The 18666-nt window shown below is 39.4% G+C and overlaps 1 protein-coding gene across 2 annotated transcripts in view; it reads left to right on the plus strand.

Annotated features, from left to right (window-relative positions):
• ADAMTS12 (ADAM metallopeptidase with thrombospondin type 1 motif 12) overlaps positions 1–18666 on the plus strand; it is a 159050-nt gene that overhangs the window by 116032 nt on the left and 24352 nt on the right. For both annotated transcript variants that reach the window (XM_048291834.1, XM_048291833.1), the window contains exons 14-17: positions 129–249; positions 5122–5366; positions 6642–6783; positions 14135–14261. In XM_048291834.1, the coding sequence (XP_048147791.1) occupies positions 129–249; positions 5122–5366; positions 6642–6783; positions 14135–14261 (635 nt within the window). The remainder of the gene's footprint in view (positions 1–128; positions 250–5121; positions 5367–6641; positions 6784–14134; positions 14262–18666) is intronic.

Below are 18666 nucleotides of genomic sequence, written 5' to 3' on the forward strand. Positions count from 1 at the left end.
TATTGCTTGTTAGTTTGTTTTTCACCTTGGTGTAATACACTATACAGGAGCTACACTCCTCCCCTTCTTAGAAGTGCAAGAATTTGTTGTGGACACCACATTTACTCCAACACTGTTTTTCCTTCTAGGCTGTTGGCTGTGATTATGAGATAAATTCCAATGCAACAGAAGACCAGTGTGGAGTTTGCCTGGGAGACGGCTCTGCTTGTCGTACAGTGAAGATGATGTTTAATCAAAGTGAAGGATTTGGTAATACAGGTTCTTCTTTTAAATTCTTCCGTTGATGAAGTCATTTCTCTATGTAAAAGTGACTAAAGTGTTTCTCGTTGAAAACTGAGTGATCATCTGCGTGGGAAGTTGTAAACGGGTGTTTCAGTGAATCATGCTTCTGCCAGAAAGAAATGCCTGCTCTGTGCTTTTTAAGTACACCTTGTCTTATAAAAATTGTTAGAGACCCAACAGGTCCTGTGCAAGTTATGCAGTTAACAATAAAATCCAAAATAGCAAATGCATTTACAAAGTGAATGTAATTTGCCATCTTGAAAAATCTGGACCTAATCTCTGTAAAGTAGAAAGCACCAAGAAAGTGCTGGAGTGAGCATCTTGGGGATTCATTTCTAAGCGTCATAAAGAGGAGAAGAGTCCCTGCAGGGCTGAAGTGGTCTGAATAAGCGATTGGAGGACTGAGCCTGTCTTCACTGATGGTAGCGAGACATTCAGGCTTTAAGTTGACTTGTGTGGGATGAATGGGAGCTAGAGAGTCTGGAAGCAGGAGTGGGAGACTAAAACTGAGTAAGAAATATGGTGGTGAGCTGGAGGTGAAGAGGCAGCTAGGATGAACAGCTTTCAATGGAAAACCAGGGCAGGAGGGGGAGAGGTGAGAAGATGAGGCACTGGAGAGTATGCTTGGAGTACGGTCTGCAGCTAAAGAAAGAGGCTGATGCAGAGATGAGAAGTCTCAAGATCAGTAACTGGTACCATTGTAGTGAAGAGCGGGAAACTGCAGTGAGTGCCTTTGACTGACTTCTGGATTTGTGGGGTTTTTCAAATAAAATAGTTCTGCCTTGCACAAGTATGATTTGTGCTACTAACTTAGGGCTAGTTTGACCAGATTTTCCAAAGTTTGGGGTAAAAGCTTCTTTAATATTTCAGGGTTTTTTTCTGTACTTGAGTTTGCTTTCCTTCTCTCTGTGTCCCAAAGGTGAACTGTGAAGACGACTGCAATCCTGCAGCACTGCAGGTTTCATATGTATGTGAGACTTTCAAAAGAAAATCTGGAGCTCCCTCTCTTCCAATACAACAGTAATCCTTCAGCCTCTGATCTTTTGCTTCTGCAAATCTAAAATTCACTCTGCCTTTGACTGTGTGTGAGCTTTCCAAGGCTAAAGATGTGAACTTTATTTTTGAATAACAATTTTACATAAAAAGTCCAGTATTGTAACTTATGGGAGGATAAGTACCTTTTATTTAAATTCATTTTGTGCTTTATATTTACTTAGGTTTTCCTTGCCACAAGATTCAGTCAGTCTTACTGACAGATACTGCTGAGGGATACTGAGTGTTAAGTAAAATTATTTCAATGTTTTCTTTAGATTCATTAAAAAATGTATTGATTCTGGAGATTCTCTCCCTTCTATAGACATTGACTCCATTGCAGACAAAAAGAAGGAAAAATGTAAGGAAGGGCAGAGATTGGTGGTCTCTTCGTGACAATGTGTGGATTTCACCGATGTGCACAGGTGTTCAACTGGGAATAGGCAAAAGGCTTTGTTCAGAATATCTGTCTTCTTTTTGTGTCTGACAGATGTGTTGTCAGTGGTTTGTCAGATTTTATAGCAGAGTGGCTGCTGAACAGTTTATGTAAACATAAAGACTTCAGACTCAGGATATAAATTCAGCATAGGTAACAAAACTGTATCAAAGCATGCTGCCAGTCACCAGCAAAGAAGATTTGAAACGTTTTTCTATGTTCAGTGTCATAGAAAAAATACAAAGCCAAAGCTAATATATTCTGATTTAAATCTTTGTTCAGAACCTCAGTCCAGCAAGGCCCTTCTTGGTCAAGTGCTGCAGCACTGTGTATTGTCTGTGCAAGTTGACTCAGTTGCCATGTCTAACTAATGAAATGCTAGGAAATAGTTTTAATAATTCAGCCTTTCACTGCAGGGCAGGGTGATCAGTTTTACCTGAAGAAGATGTCTTTGTAGAAGTCTTAGAAATCTTACTGCCTCATGATCAGAAGGAAAAGTTTTGAAATCTGTATTATTACTTGCATTTCCCTTAAAATTCTTTGTTTTTTTCATGGATGCAAAATAGGAATAGTGATTCAGGGGCATCCAAGAGAGTCACAGAAATGACAGCATCATCTTTGTAATGGCTGCTCTTGGAGTTTCATGGTGGAAAACAAACCAGAGGTCTCATGGGAACACATTGTCTCAGCTGTTGACACTATTATTACCCCCCTTGTTTTCAAGGGGTTTGTTTGAAAATCATTGAAGTTGCTTCAGCTGAACTTTGGTGGCAGAAAGGTTGCTGCATGAGCAGGGCATGGAAAAGCAAGAAGGTCAAGCCTGGGCGAAGAAGTCATGGTAGTGTCTGGAACCTGGCATAGAGGAAAGTTGTGCCTCAGGAATGTGTATTTTTAAGAGAGGCTTTCAGATAAAACAGGCTGGAGAGTAGGAAAGTGAACTGTTGTGACAAGGAGATCTGGTCATCATTTGATCTGCAGTGCTGTGCTAATGGCCTGAGTAAAATTACTCTTTTCTCACAGAAGTGGGAAAAGAGAAACAAGTTCTTTAGTCCTTGTAGAGCTGTGCATACAACAAGGGTTTCGTGTTGGGAGCATATAGATTTAATTTTAATTCAAAAGGGAAGGATTAATAGCATCTGAGAGTTGCCAATTCACAGGTGTGCAGAAGCACCCACAATAGGGTTGCTTCAGGATTTAATGAGCCCAGTGTGTAGGTAAGACAGCTGACATTTTGACTGTTACTGAATCTGGGATCTCTAGATCCTTATCAAATGAAACCCCATAACCAGGAACAATTACATAAACACCACTCACTGGATTTTTAAACAAAAATGTATTATGTTGAGGGACAAACTCAAAAGCTTGCTGGTCATTTGCTTTCCTTTCAAAATCAGATAATGTTTATTGGGAATCAGCAAGAGGCTCTGGGAAATCAGGAAGTAATTTAGCTGGTGAGGAGGGCCAGGGAGAAGGCAATGTGATACACAGAGCAAATGGTAACATCCCTTACCAGACAGTTGCAATACATTTAAAATAAGGTTTATGAGCAGCAGCAGGTGATTCAGACAAAAATAACTATGCAAAATCTTGAAGGGATATATAGATTTTTGTGTTGCAACAAAACAAAAATTGTTTTATTGTTCTTATGCTTTGTGTTTTGAATAAATGTTATTCTAATTACATCAGAAAAAAACCCCAACCCAACCCTACTGTAAAAGGACATAAGCATCGCAAAGCCAAGCTGTCAGGATGTGACATAATTAAGATTTTCCATGCCGTGTTAATTTGTCCTGGTTGTAAGTATGCCTTCTAATCAAGACTTTAGTTACATAATCACACACTGTGTTCATAATATGTCTTCTCTGCACTGAATGAATAGAGCATTTGGTAGAATCATTAGACTTGGTTACTTACAATAGACCTAGACCACTGATTTCCTGAATAATAGAAGTCATTCAGTGAGCTTCCAGATTTTGTTACTTCATTCACTTAGAAAAAACTGAAATGTTTGAATTTCCACAGTCAGTCTGTGAGACTTGAGAAAGGTAACATTCAGAAAACACTCCTTCTTAAACATCGATCACTGGAAATTCATATATGTAATTATATATTATCAGTGTAATTAGGAAAGACCTGAAGCAGACAGATTCTGTTTTGTACTCTAAGCAGCATATGACATTTTAACCAGTATTTATTACACCACAAGAGAGCTGCAAATAAAATTCAGATGTTAAAGACTCTCGGGCACTTATTTAGAACAGCAGGTTGTTGTACAGCACATAAATATTTCTGGTAGGTGAAGAACATTGATACTGAAGATTGCTTAGCATGCCCAGTGTGGTTTATCTCACTCATGTGAGTGAGTAACCAAAGGTGATAAGCTCATTTCACAAGAAAGGTGAACAGGATGTGAGTCTCAGAATTTAATTCATGACCTCGGTAGTGTGTGATGAGAACTGAGGAACTCATATTCCAGTCCTGAAATAAACCAGCACAAAATGCAGCTCACACTCCCAGTGTACCAGCATATAGAAATGTCACCCATCTAATTTCTAGGGCTCAGCTAGGGGCAATAACAAGAAAGCTAACTGAGTTTCTGTTCAAGGATCTATGTGAACTTCCTGTTTTTACAGTCCAGTAGCAACAACAATAGCAGTTTCCTGTAAGGTGAGAAGCACAGAGCCTGATGTCACATATTGCCTGTTATGTGAACAAATTTCTGTAATAGGTGCTCTAGATTAATTCTTAACACACAGACCATACATCTCTTAACAGGTGAAGAGCTCTTGAACTTTGTTATCAAAATCAGTAGTTTATGAAAATGTGTTCAATTTATAGTACTAATTTGAGGCATTTGAATAACATTCATTTATTTTTTTGTAAGGCAAGCAGTCACAGAGAAGTTAAATGCCTTAAGAGAAGGTACGTGGAATTCTGTGCATACCTGTACATTTACAGATGAAAACATTCTTTGCAAATCAAAAAAACCTTTCCCACAACAGACTGCTAACTTGCTGGAACTCCCTGGCATTTCTCCAGATTGCAGCATTCCAGAGCCTTGGGTATGGTTATGGGAATGTTGATTCTCATCTGTGCAGTGGATTTCTCCTGGTACAGCTCTGAAAGTCATTCACCTCTGCATCCCTTCTCAATGCCTAAATGCTGGCATTGCCTAAACACTATTCCCCAGCTGACAGTAGAAACCCTGACGTGGAAAGTCACACTACTAGCAAACTGAAATACAAGCTTTGAGATAGCACATTTGTATATATTTTCAAGCATAGCTGATTGATGTTTTAATCATCTTAGAAATAAGTAGAATGCAGTGACATTTCTGTTGTTCACCTCCATGAATTTTTCGTGTCTCTTAGGATATGTTGATATTGGGCTAATTCCAAAAGGTGCGAGGGGAATCAAAGTCATGGAAGTTGCAGAATCAGGAAATTTCCTTGCTGTGCGAAGCAAAGACCCAGAAAAGTACTACCTGAATGGAGGCTTCATCATCCAGTGGAATGGCGAATACAAAGTGGCAGGCACAATATTTCAGTACGACAGAATAGGGGATCTAGAAAATTTGACTGCTCCAGGACCCACCAATGAATCAATATGGATTCAGGTAAGCAGAAGATCACAAGAAGAACCTGCTCATTTGGATGGCAGCAGAATGTGCTGGGGTTCTGAAACTGAGGCTGGGAAAATATATAATGTTGGTGTACAAACCACTATTAATGTGCTGTCTTGAAAAAAATAGTTGAGCTGTTTTGGAGAGAATTAAGCACCTTGCTTGAGGGTTGTTCATCCTGCCTAAAAATACATCCTGTATCATACTCATATTTTTTAAAGAGTGCCACTAGGACAGAGATCCTGTCACCTATAGTTGGTCAGTCCTCTGCCCAAACTTTCTTGTCTCTTGTACCAAATTTGACCATCACATGGCTGTGATGTGACCCGGATCCAGATGAAAAATAAGTTGTCACAAAAGGGGAGCTGATGTCAGGCTGTGAACAGTGAGAGCTAGGGAAAGCTGACCGCAGTGACAGCTTGCATGGAGCAAGAATAGCTTATGGTAAGTGAAACTGATCCATATAATGTCTGCAGAGGCTGTTTTCTTTTGTTTCTTTATAGATTCTAACTTAAACATAACCAGCTTCTGTCAGTCTTGAAAAAATAAGTAGGAATTGGCCCTTTGGTCTTTGAAAGTATCTCTCATGGCTTGTTTGCCTGTATATCCACCATGCAATTAAAAGAAGTATTAGGGGTGTGATGGGAGACCACTTTCACACTTTGAATGTCTCATGAGAAGACAAAACTAATGAGTGCTCAGTCTTCACTTTTAGTACAATTGAGAAGAAAAGTTAATTGCTGAAGTCTTTTATCCCTTGATGATGTTTACTTTCTTCCTCTGAGGTAAATTTCTTGAGTGCCTCTTCTCGGTTGGAATTTTTCTTCTTAATTCAGAAACACTGAAAAATAATATCAAAGCAGTGTCTGAATAGCATCTGTAATTTTCTGACTTAATGGTTGTTTTGTAACAGCTATTTCAGAAGGTAGGAAAATTATAATTTGTAATGGGGATAGGCAATAACTCTTAATCAGCAGCACAGGGATGCTTTGGCTGGACTTTGGATTATCTTTTATAGTCAATAGGATACCAATTATGGTGACCCATTTATTCCCCCCTGCGTTTGCGGAAGTGCATGGTAAACAACTGTGTCTTTGAAAGATTCATGTATGCCACTGTCAACATACAAGTGGAAATTCTGCAAGTCTGCTACTCTGAACTGGTACCAGACTCCAAAATGGGCAGGTTTAATTCTTCCAGTTTCACACTTCGAAAGCTTTTGGCCAGTAGATTATTAATCAAACAAGTAATAAACCCCATTCTTTCCAGCTACTTTTTCAAGAAACTAACCCTGGAATTGAGTATGAATACACTGTACGTAAAGAAGAAAGCAATGAGAATGAGATTGGAGAGCCAGAGTATTTCTGGCAGTATGGAGAGTGGACAGCCTGCAGTGTCACCTGTGGAAGAGGTAATTCCTCACTTCCTTTTTCTCTTACTGTTTGTCTTCATTACAGACATAGTCCTCAAAGAGGTAATGTTCTTTAATCTGCATTTGGTGGGAAATTGGATCACATGGTTTCAAAAATAATGTGAGAAATAACTTGTTTACTTTGAGGGTGACAGGGCACTGGAACAGGTTTCCCAGAGAGGCTGTGGAGTCTCCTTCTCTGCAGACATTCAAAATCTGCCTGGTTATGATCCTGTGCAGCTTGCACCAGATGACCCTGCTTTAGCAGGGGGGTTGGACTAGATGATCTCCAGAGGTGCCTTCCAACTCCAGCCATTCTGTGATTCTGTGAATAATGTATTTTGACTTCAAAATAAAATGGTTTAAAATTGTTTAAGTCAAATAGGTTTCTAAAACACCTGCCCTCAAATTCTCAGCTTCTGTGAACCAAAATAAGAAGGTACGGTGTTCTTTCCTTCATAATTTGTTGTCAATACTGTTCAACATAGCCTTACTTTCCAGCAATACAAATTTATGACCTACTATTGGTTCCCTATTAAGTCTTTTCAATATATTAACTACAAAAAATATCCTTCATTTCTGTCTTGCCTTGACAAGTAACAACTCTTTTTGTGCATTGCTCAATAATTATTTTATTTAAATTAGTCTTGAGAACTTCCATGTCTTTACCAGTTTGGCAATGGCTTGGCTACCACTGCAGTTATATTGTAGTTCTGTGCCACACATTAAAACAGACAAGCAGAATGATGACGATGAGGTAGGCTTTAACAACAGGTCTAGAAGCTTGCTTCTGGTAACTCACACAAAATGCCAGCTGGAGAACTTCCTCTGAAGTAGCGAACATCAATGAGATAAAGTTAATATTTGTCGTAAACCAATAATAAGAATAAAGAGTCTGAAGGTTTCTTTACAATAGTAATTTTTCTTTTCATCCATCTATTGTGGGAATAATTTTGAAACTGTGAGGAAAAGGTTGTATATGAAGGCAATTCTGAACTTGGGGGAAAGGAACTGTAGCCTTCTGTCTGAATTAGCTCTTGAGTTTCACAGACAGTAAAAGAATTCTGGAGATATGACCATAACCTTATTCTTTGACCATCCATATGAAAACTGTACGGAAGAGTAGAAGATCACTGTTACAACCAGACCAGTAATACGAGAAAGGCCTTTTCTAATGCTAGAGTTTTGTTAGTGGGTTTTGATAATTACTGCATTTTTAACTGCTTTGCAGAAGGAAAGAAAAAGGAAAAACAAGTGTTGTAACAAATCCACTTGTGATTCTAGAAGTAATGGTGATTGTGGGAGTAACAGCTTTTAAACCTCTCCTGTCAAGGAAGACACTAAAATAATACATCTTCAGTGGTTTGGACAAAGGGCATTGTATGACCTAAAGTTTAGAAGATTAAAAGAACTTTTAGAAGTGTCGTGTAAAATATCCCATCCCAATAACATTCGCATCTTATTTGAAAAATATCTTTATATACATAAAATCAACATATTATAGAGAGTGTGTTCATTCATATATATGTATGCTTCAGTAGATAGATGATATGATTTCTTTTTCTGGATTTTTTTTGAGAAGAGTCTCTCAGCACAAAACACTGTGTGCCTTCTGGTTAGCAGAAGAACACCCACCATTTTCTTTCAATAGGTGCACAAAACAAGTGTTTTGCTTAATTGTGCGCTGTAAGTTTTAGTTCTGATACCTACCTAGTTGTGAGTTGTGTTTAATGTAAAAATTGTTATCATAAAATAAAGGGAGAGAGGCGGAATGTGTTGGTACACTGTTTATTATGCTGTTTTGAGGTTCTTTTTACATCAGCTGCAGTATTCCCAGAACTGTTTCTCACTAGGTAAATTGTAGCCCTGTGTACTCTCTTCTGGCTAACAAACTGTGTGACGTGGCTTTGATTTCTAACTGCCACAGGGGTTACTTAAACAGAGAACTGTGGTATGTGAGGTTTTTTCACGTTTTATTTACTAATTGACTTCCTCTGTTTGCTGCATTTGTGCTCCTAATAAATGTTTTTTTAGCTTATTGCCTTTGTATACATAGAAATCATGTGTTTCAGACAAGATGGACTTGGTGACATCAGTTTGAAGGGGAACCAGGAGGTGCATCCCAGTTCATGAAGGGCACAGAAACCTCACCAGTTCTCTGCTGAATTTCTGTTCTTCATGGACAGAAGACAAGAAATTAATAAACCCGTAGCCCTCTTTCCTCTGAGATACATATGTTTAGAAAAGTAACTGGACAGGTCTAAAGAAGGATGTAAATGTGATACAGTCAGGGTATTGTCTCTTACTCCTTGCCCATTAAAAAAGAGAAATCCTGACACAGAGCTTCAGTGCATCACTTGGAGCAGGGGAACCCAATACTACAGTACGCCTGCAGTTCTCTGCAGGTACACATTCAGTTTGGTTGTGCTCTGGGCCATTGGGACGTGGACCAGCATTGCTGTTCAAAGCACCATAAAGGCTGGAAAATACCTGCAAGATCATGGAGTCCAAGCTTTGCCAAACACCACCTTGTCAACTAAACCATGACACCAAGTGCCACATCCAGTTGTTTCCTGAACACTCCCAGGGATGGTGGCTCCACCACTTCCTGGGCACCCTGTTCCAATGCTTGACAACCCTTTCAGTGAAGTAATTCTCCATGATGTCCAAGTGGCTTCCACAGAACTTCCTTCTGGCTGTGAAGGACGCAATTGATTTTATGTGAATGTTCACTCTGTTTGGATTCAGAACTTATTGCTGTTGGCAGTAACATGCTCATTGTACCAAATCACTGGCATTTGAAGTGTTCTGAAAAGTTTATAAAAGTCTACTGAAGTAGACTGAAGGTCATATTCTGCTATGAGTGTGCTGCACAACAAATCTTATTGAAGACAAGCCTAGAGATAGATCAGTAAGAAAAGCTGTATTTATTTAGCCTAAGGTTAGTAGTAAATAGCTTTCAAGTATTATTGCAATTATCATTTGGTAAACAATAAACCAATAACTTTAGGATAAAAAGGAGGACCAAGAAAGGTGAACTGTTCAACTAATTTTGACAGCTGCAGCCAGTGCAAGAAACTGATCCTCACCTAGACTTCTGTTCCCTTGGCAAACCTGGACCTGCCAAAGATCCAGCATAGGTCCTTTCATCACCACTGGTCAAAAACACAACAGTAAATCTAAGGGCACTTCGGCCTTTTGTAGCCACACAGATCAGGACAATGCAAACAAGTGCTTTCTTGAGCCAAGAAAGAAAAGCTGCATTAAGGAATGACAAACTGGGCTACAGGCAGGGCAATGGGCTGATGCAGGAAAGTTTCATCAGTTGTAAGAGAAAAAATACTGTTTTAGCTGTGTGGTACAGCTTGTTATCTGTGGGAAGTGTACCTGGAAAACGTTCCAGTGATGAATAAAATCTTTGTAGACTGAAGCTGTCTCTTCCCAGAATGAACCCAGGGCAGCTCCCTTGACATACTTTCCCCAAGATTCTTGGCCTCAAGGTAGCACCATGCCGTGCCCTGACACATACCCGTCTCCAGCTCCACTGCAGTGGAGAAACAGAAGATCCAAATTTTCTCATGGCTTCCTTAATTTCCTTCAAGTGCTCCCATCTATGGTGGTGTCAAAGATGGCTCTGGCATTTAACAGGGACAAAATACTCTGAAAAATCCATGTTTTCTCTGGCAAACATACCTAATACTGCATGCAGGGAAAAGGAGAACACATTGCAGTACCTGATATTTATTTGCAGTGTCGAAAATAGGTAGGTAATTACATTGCAATCCAGTTCATGGCAAACAAGCACCAGAGGGGATAATTTGTAGTAAAAAACCACAAGCCTTTCTCTGCCCTCAGTGCACGACAGGTTGAATCTCTTCCTGCCATATGCTCTATGCAGAAAAGAATTGCTTGCAGCGCAGAATGTGTGCACACCAGTGTCCTGCACACTGCTGCACCCTCTGGACAAGAGCTGTCCCTCCAGAGCCTGCTCTCAAGACAGCAAATAGAGCCTGTAAGCTTTTTAAAATCCATATTAATTTAAATGTATCACTGAGGTTTTTTTCTAGACCAACTACCTATTATTCCTTCTTTAAATAATCACAGAATGGGTAATGTTGGAATTACAAGTATAAATCCTTCCTACTTGTCTAAAGGCTTTAATCTTGTTTCTCAGAACCAACTTTGAGTGGCATTAAATTTAAGAAAAAGCGTAGCACAGCACAGCGGCAACTAAGGGAGAATATTAGCCAATATAAAAAATTTGTTTCTCCATAGACAGCATCAGTAATTGGCAGTTTTTCAAAGCTCTGCACAAGGATTTAACTCTAAAATTTGTTTGGGGGTTAACTGTTATGTGCCCTCTAAATCCTTCATAACTTTTATAAAGGCTTTGCAAAGTTATCTCCAATTGTTCCTAGAAATGCAGTGTTGATTCTAGAAAACAAAGGTCACGCCGTTTCCATTCACTCTTGTGGGTCTGAGTTTTATAATGCTGAGAATGTAAAGATTGGCACTTGTATTCTACCCATAACTTGTGCGTGCACAGAATATAATATAAAATAATGTAAATATAATATAAAATAATATAAATATAAATATAAATACAAAGTGAACTCCTTTCAGAGTATCTAAGTTCAGAACCCAGACAACTACTTGTTCAAATGAGCTCTAAAATCAAGTGTGTATCTTTCTCATACACCTTTTATACACTTGCTTATGGTCCTTAATTTCTGTTGTTTTCAGCCCAAACTGAGGGCTCTGCAGCCAAAAGATTTCTAATCTCTCTTTCAAAAGCCTTCCACACCCAGATGACTTTGAGCTGGCACTTTTCTTTGCAAACCAAGTGAGAAATCAGGATCTGCGTGGGTCAGCCTCACGTCTAAAGAGCTCTGCATTAGCGGTGAAGTGTCACAGAGAAGTAGAAGGAATCTCTGAGCAGATTTAGTGAAGTGAAGATTATTCTTTGATCTGGCAATTATCTTTCTTGGTTTCTCCTGTCTTTCCCAGAAATACTTGTAGGGTTTTTTTTCACAGATGGTACACATCAGTTGAACTAATTAGCATTGAGGTCAGAGAGAATAAAAATGGTGAAGGAAAACAGCTACCTCTCAAAGTCCTTTAGAAATAATGTTTAGGTTTCAAATATTTCTAAGGTTTCAGTGTATTTAGAATTATTAATCTTAATAGGACTTAAATAGGAAATGACCCACTTAAGTTACATATAACTGTGTAAATACTTGCTAGGGCAGGGTCAGCATGGGGTGACAAGTTTTCTGCTTTAGCAGTGTTTTCTAGTTCAGCTTGCTCAGGCTGATAAAACCAACTGTTTCATTATGTCATAACATATAAACCTACATTTATTTGTGTGTGTTGGTATATGCATATAGGATTCCTTCCAACTTTGGAGCTGAACTGCTAGAGATTTGAAGCTACAGTGGGAGTTCACATAACTTTCATAATAAAAGTTGTTTGTTAGAATAAATTAATTCATTGATGTCAGCTGATCGTTTTATGAGAATGTACAGCTTCAAAGCAAAACTTCTGCAAATGTTTATAGTGGTTTTAAAGTGAATTGTGGCAGCTGAAATGACACTAAAAATTTATCAAAGCAAAAGATTCCTTGTTTTTTGTATTTGGAACAGCAACATATCATGATTTTGAAAGAGACAGAAACATTTCTGTGAACTGCTTTGTTTACAGCTAGCAGAAAGGTTGCTAAATATTCCAGTTACATTTATACCAGAGCATAAAAGAGAGCACTGCTCCCTGGGAGCTGAGGCAAAAAGCTTTCTCCTGTTTGAAGTCACCTACGAATAAGACATCACCATGTCCAGACTTACCGCAGTCTTGCGGCTGCTTCCACACCATGTACCCTGGAGCTTGAATGCCTCAGTCCCTTAATCTTTCCTTACAGGTGACACTAATTGCTGTTCTAGAAGATCAGCCTTCATGTCTGACTGGAGCAGTCAGTCATCAAATCTTGTGCTGTAGTCAGTAATTGTTTCGTATGTCTGAGTCAGAAGTCTGAAAGTAATCAAAAAGCAAAAGCATTTCCTCACATACCTGATGTTCTAAGGGGGTAAAGAAAGGGATATAGATTTCTGTTGGTTTCTGTGAAATGACCCAAATATGCGTGGAAAACTCCCTTCTGTGTTGTTGAGGCAGTGCAGGGTTAATGACTGGATTTGCTGATCTTACAGGTCTTTTCCAACCTTAACATTTCTATGATTCTCTGAGTCTATATGTCTCAGAGGAATATATTCCTATTTCCCAATTATTTTCTATGGATTTCTGTTCTTATCTTCCACATAGTTTCCCACACTAGTTATTAGGAGGCCTGAGGAAAGGAAAAGCTTGTTTCCTAAACATACTGCAAAATAGCCTAATACTTATCCTTGATACCATGATAACAGTGCTGTTAGACCCTGTGCATCCTAGAAGGATAAAAGTTCTAGAGAGATGCAGTAATCTACCGTGTGTGTATTAATTGTTGCGAATTAATAGCACAGTTAATTTAATGAGAGTTAGTGAATTTTTTTTCAGTCTTTCTAGTCCTTAAGATTTGTTTGAACTATTTTAATGCCTCTGTATCAGTCTCACTACAACCCTTATAACTGTAATATTGCAATACTTTTTTTTTCATTGGGTTGCAGCAAGAGATCTCCCTCAAATTTTTGCAGAACTATATGGGAAGCAGGCCCCTTGAAACTGACTTTCTTTAGATTCACACTAGGGTAATGTAGTATTTTGGTTCATGTTTCTTTCTGTTAAATGAGGGGGGTTTTGTATAAATGGAAATGTTGGGAAATAATCCACATTGTTTGTATGGATTGTTTCTGTGTGTCTCTTCATCACGGTGCTTTGCCTCTTGTGCTAAGTGTTGTGTATTACTTACTTAGAAAATAGAAGACTTTTTTCATCATCTATTTCAGTCAAAATGTGTACCAAAAATTCTTAAATTTGAGTTCACATTAAGAGTCACAGGGTTATTCTGTGACTCTGGTTTGTGTTCTTAAACAGCCTTCTGAAAGAAAAAAGAAAAGGTCAGCAAAACCAGGATTGCTATGAATAGCCTGATGCTGCTGTGTTTCCTCTTGTCTGTGAGTGACTCAAGAACCTTTCATAGCTATTTAAACCTACTTCAGGGCCTGCAAGAGCCCTTTATGAGGCTAACAATTCCATTAAGAAAAGTGCTTTCTAATATGTTGCTTAAACTCTGATCTGATCCAAAAAAGCTCTGCTTAACCTTTTCAGCTTGACTGAAGGATGCTCATTCCTGAGGATTTCTGCAGTTCATCCCCAGCCTACAGGGATTACTCTTCCTTTTTTTTTGTGTGTCTTTCTCTGGAAGGAGTGCAGCGGCAGATCGCCCACTGCGTGTGGAAGGGAAGTGGAGCGATCAAAAACTCCTTCTGTGACCCAGCAACGCAGCCGAACGGGCGGCAGAAGAAGTGCTATGAGCAGGACTGCCCACCCAGGTAATGGGTTCTGGAGGGGCTCTGGGGGTGTTCACTAGCAGCCTTACTCAAAGGAAGGTGTTTCTGATGCCACATTGGCGTGGCATCCACAGCCTACCATGGTGAGGGCTGCCACGCGCTACAGAGCAAGGTGCGAGAAACCCCCTCTAAACAAATTAGAAGTGAGCCACCCTCAGAGGTTTCTAAGGCAAGTTACTGAGCAGTCTGTGCTGGAAGTGGCAGAGATTGTTTTCTCATGTATGTAGATACTGTTTTGAACAAAAGGGTTCAGGTGTGCCTAAAGACCATATAAGTTCTTACTTAAAAATTGTATTCTTGGCTTAGCTCAAGTGATAATGCATCACTGTGTGTTCCAAAAACAAACTAGCAGAGCCTTTTGATGTTGTTTCTCAGTATTTTTTTATATGCCTTTGTCCTTTTTATGAGAGGTGATGAGTGAAAATGCCTGCTTCTAAAACTAATTTTTATACTTTCTTTATAACGCAGTATTTGGCTTTTTTTTATTATGTTCCTTCTTATTTTTGAGTGAAGTGCAGCTTTCTTCATTCTGTGATCACATGGGAATAATTTTTTCCTTTCTCATAACATTCTCTTAATTTATATTCATCTCTGTTTTTTCTGTGCTACCATTTCAGGGAGTAGGGTAAGGAAGACTAATCACAACAAACATTCCAAGTTCCTGCAGAACTGCGGGCTTGTACAACAGGCACAGATTTGCTGGAAGAGATCAATACTGGTTTTTGTTTCATGCTTTAGGTACTAGAACATCTTGGTTTTGTCTTCTATTGTCTTTGAAAGTTGTTTGTTGTGCTGTTCACAAAGGTTCACCAGTCTTTCCCTAGTAATTCTAGTTCCATCAGGATCAAATCAAAGCAATGAGTCTGTGGAGTTCATTGTGTTGCATTTGCCAGCAGTGAATTTAGTGAAACTTTGATGTGAAAAGTTCTGCATGGTTGTTGGTTTTATTAGTTGTTTCCAAGTATCTTCACAACAGTAGATGATGGCTCCTTTGGGAGTTACATCTTTGTGCTTGCATCGTAGACTACCACAGTTTCATAATTCTTTGTAGATTGTCAGGAAATCAATTGACAGTAGACCCAACTTTTTAATTACTTGACTTGTTAAGAGCTGAGGCTACCCATACACATTGAGGTGTTTTTTATGGCACATATAAACTGTACTATCAATTCAAAAATTCCAAATTAACTCAATTTATGCCATTTGTTCTAAGTGACAACATTATTTAGACCTGCTCTGTAAGCGAGGGAGGGCAATTTTCCCCTTGTTGAGCAGATTGCAGAATGTCATACATGAACGAAACTCTTCTGCAGACCAGGCAGAAAAGCTCTCTTGTGCTGACAGCCTGAGTGATGCTTCTTGAGCTCATTCTGTGCTGCAGGGGCAATCACAAGTCATGCTTCTGAGGATACCAAAGTCATGACAAAGTGCGGTGCAGGAAAACCGTATGTATTTAATTCTAGAGTCATGTTGTGTATTTTTCTCTTAGTAACATAAAAGCGACTGTAATAGCTTGACCAAAGGTCTCAGTCCCTGTTCTGGCTCTCAGCAGGGTCTACATGCCTAAGGAGGAATAAGGGCAAGGCAAACATAAATCAGATTTCTTTCTGATGCTCTTCCAGCTTCCAGCTGGTTTTAATCAAGGCATTTCCATTTTATGGCTTGTCTAATCAGTAACCTCCAATGAACCTCACTCATGCAGCCTTCCTCTGCAACCTTGTAAAACTTCCATTACTACAAACTCTGCAGGAAGTTCCACAGCTCTAGTGCCTCAGTGAAGCGCCACCACATTTTAACTATTTTGAACCTGAATCTCACTAACTTCTGTTGGTGGCCCTGAGTTCTTGTGTCGGAAGAGATGGCAGCAAAGAATGAATTGTTAGTCACTCTTCCCAAGCCCATCCTTTTGTAAATCTGCTCTCTGTTCCAGGCTGTAGTCCCAGCATGGGATTGAGTTGATGTTCGCTTTCCGTGGCATGTGTGGCACATCTAATCCAGACAGGTGGTTAATAATCTTCATCTGGAACCCAAGACACCTTAGTGTAGTTTGCTAGTTCTAAAGAAAGTCTGAAAACTGGAGGCAGACATGACTGAACCATATAGCATTTTATGGGATAACTGAGAGTCCACGTGAAGCTGCTGAGGACAAAGTGTTCCGTAGAGAGATGGCTAAATTCTGTGCTAGAGGTGAGGACAGTGCTGTTAAACACAACACTGCAGGAGACCTTTGTTTAGTGCTGCAGCCACAGAACTCAAATCATTGGATGACCTTGCACTTCTCAGCAGTGAACCAGGTGCTTTATAGTAACATTCTATCAAAAAAAAAAGATGGTTGTTCCCTACTAAATCCCAGTGATGAAAAACGTGCTACCATTAAACATGCTACTGCACCACTAAATAAGAAATAGATAATTTATCAAACAGAAGCTACAGACAAAGAATAAAATGTTTGTGGCTCTCACAAACCAGGTCTTATCTCATTAATCCATTTCAGGAAGTCAGTTGTAAATGGTTTAAATTACAGTCTAAGCCTTAACATTCTTGTTTGTTAGCTGATTGCTTTGTATTTGTTTTATGCTTAGTATTACACTTACTATTATACTTTCTCCTAAAACAATTCAGAGGAAAATGAAAAAAATATTAAAAATATCACAATACACGTGTGCCATGTTTTGATTCAGAACAAAATAAAAGTGGCTGGACAGCTGAGAGTTAAAATGTCCTGCAACCACTCATGTACAACTTGAGTGATATTGCTTAGCTGCAGTGCATTGAGACTGTAGCATAAATGCATGCTTTTTTCCACATTATTCTGTGGAGTATGGTTTCTAGTTACATATTTCTTTGGTAGGCAGGTATTTAGTCCCATAGATGTCAATGTTAAAATCAATAGATACCACCTGAAAAAGAGTGAGATTTTAACTACTCACAGCATTGTGAATAAAGTTTTGCTTTCCCCTGCAAAGAAAATTGTCCAGAGCCTTTTTAACTCGACTACCCACTTGAACAGTAACCATAAGCAGATTATTTTACAGCTACTTGTAATCTCCTGCTTTTTATCTGCTGTTATTGTGTTGTCCTGCTTCCAGACTTCCAACAGCATAATAAGAATAGGAAATCTGGTTTCTATTATAATGCACAGAGTGAGAATCAGTGCCCTGTTGATATTTGCTTTGCCTGATTCTATACAAATACGTAATGAAAGCCAACCGTCTCTCTGTAGGTGTGACATGGCATGGTGGGAGGGAAGGAACATTAAACCCCATAGGCATGACTAGCAAATTACAGTTCCAAAATCCCATGCTGCTGCTTTTTCAACAGTATTCACACATCATTCACCACACATCATCTCTGTATAGATGATGTCATGGACACGCTGTTGGGCTCTGCCTAATTTGTTACAAGCTTTAGAAACAGTGCGGGAGCAAAAAGATAAGTCTCATTTAAGGTAGCTGAATGCCAGCTGAACGAATGAGATTTTCTTCCTGTCTCTGTCCCAGACTTCTTGCAGAAGAGCTGAGTACTCACACCTTAAGCTGAAAACTACCTGAGGTTATGTTTTCACCAGAGAGGCTGCTCTCTGTTTTGACAGCCTGAGGAAAATTAGTGCTCATGCAAATTAATTACCCAAATCATGCATTTTGCTTCTTTGTTTGTTTGTTTGTTTGCTACTACAATCTTTCAGTGGCATGCCTGCCTGCCTGTGGAGATAAGACAGCCATTTCACTTTGAAGGGATCAGATGATGCAGTAATACTTAAGAACCACTCAGTTGCTGTAGCAGTAAATGCCAGAAGTAGAATCAGAAACCGGAGGTAGAAATAAGTATTGGATGGCGACTCACCATCAGGCTTTAGTTTCCACCAGCTTGTCCCAGTCTCTCACCACAGTCTTTAGCTTGTCTGGGAGGTCCAACAGCTTGGTCATTTCAGCTTAGAAGTTGCATATTTAGAGCTCAGATTACTGTGTCAATTCTGGATGTGTTCTCAGCAGTCACCTCCAGTTTTGGTCATGCCTCTGCAGTGTGAGGAGACAGCAAAAGCTCCAAGATAAGCAGAGTTTGGCAAGGCAGTCACTCAGGTGCGGCTCTCTTCTCTGTGGTCCAGAACCTGCTCTGGGGCATCCTGTACCTGAACAGAGAAGTGGATGTTGGCTGTTTTGCCATCCTTGCTTTGCCTTTGTTACCCTTTGGCCGAGATGCCACAGTTCAGGTCCTCAGCAGAAAACATGGAGAGACAAGAGCGCAGGTGACTCCATGTCAGGCTTCCGACTCTTGGATGTTTAGGGCATATGCATGTACCCTAGGATGAAAATAGGAAAACACAACATCAAAAATTCCAGTTACTGATAAGAATAAACTTCCAGTTAGAGCAAGTTTTTTTGAAGTT

This window comes from Corvus hawaiiensis, chromosome Z, assembly GCF_020740725.1.
Source record: "Corvus hawaiiensis isolate bCorHaw1 chromosome Z, bCorHaw1.pri.cur, whole genome shotgun sequence".
NCBI lineage: Eukaryota > Metazoa > Chordata > Aves > Passeriformes > Corvidae > Corvus > Corvus hawaiiensis.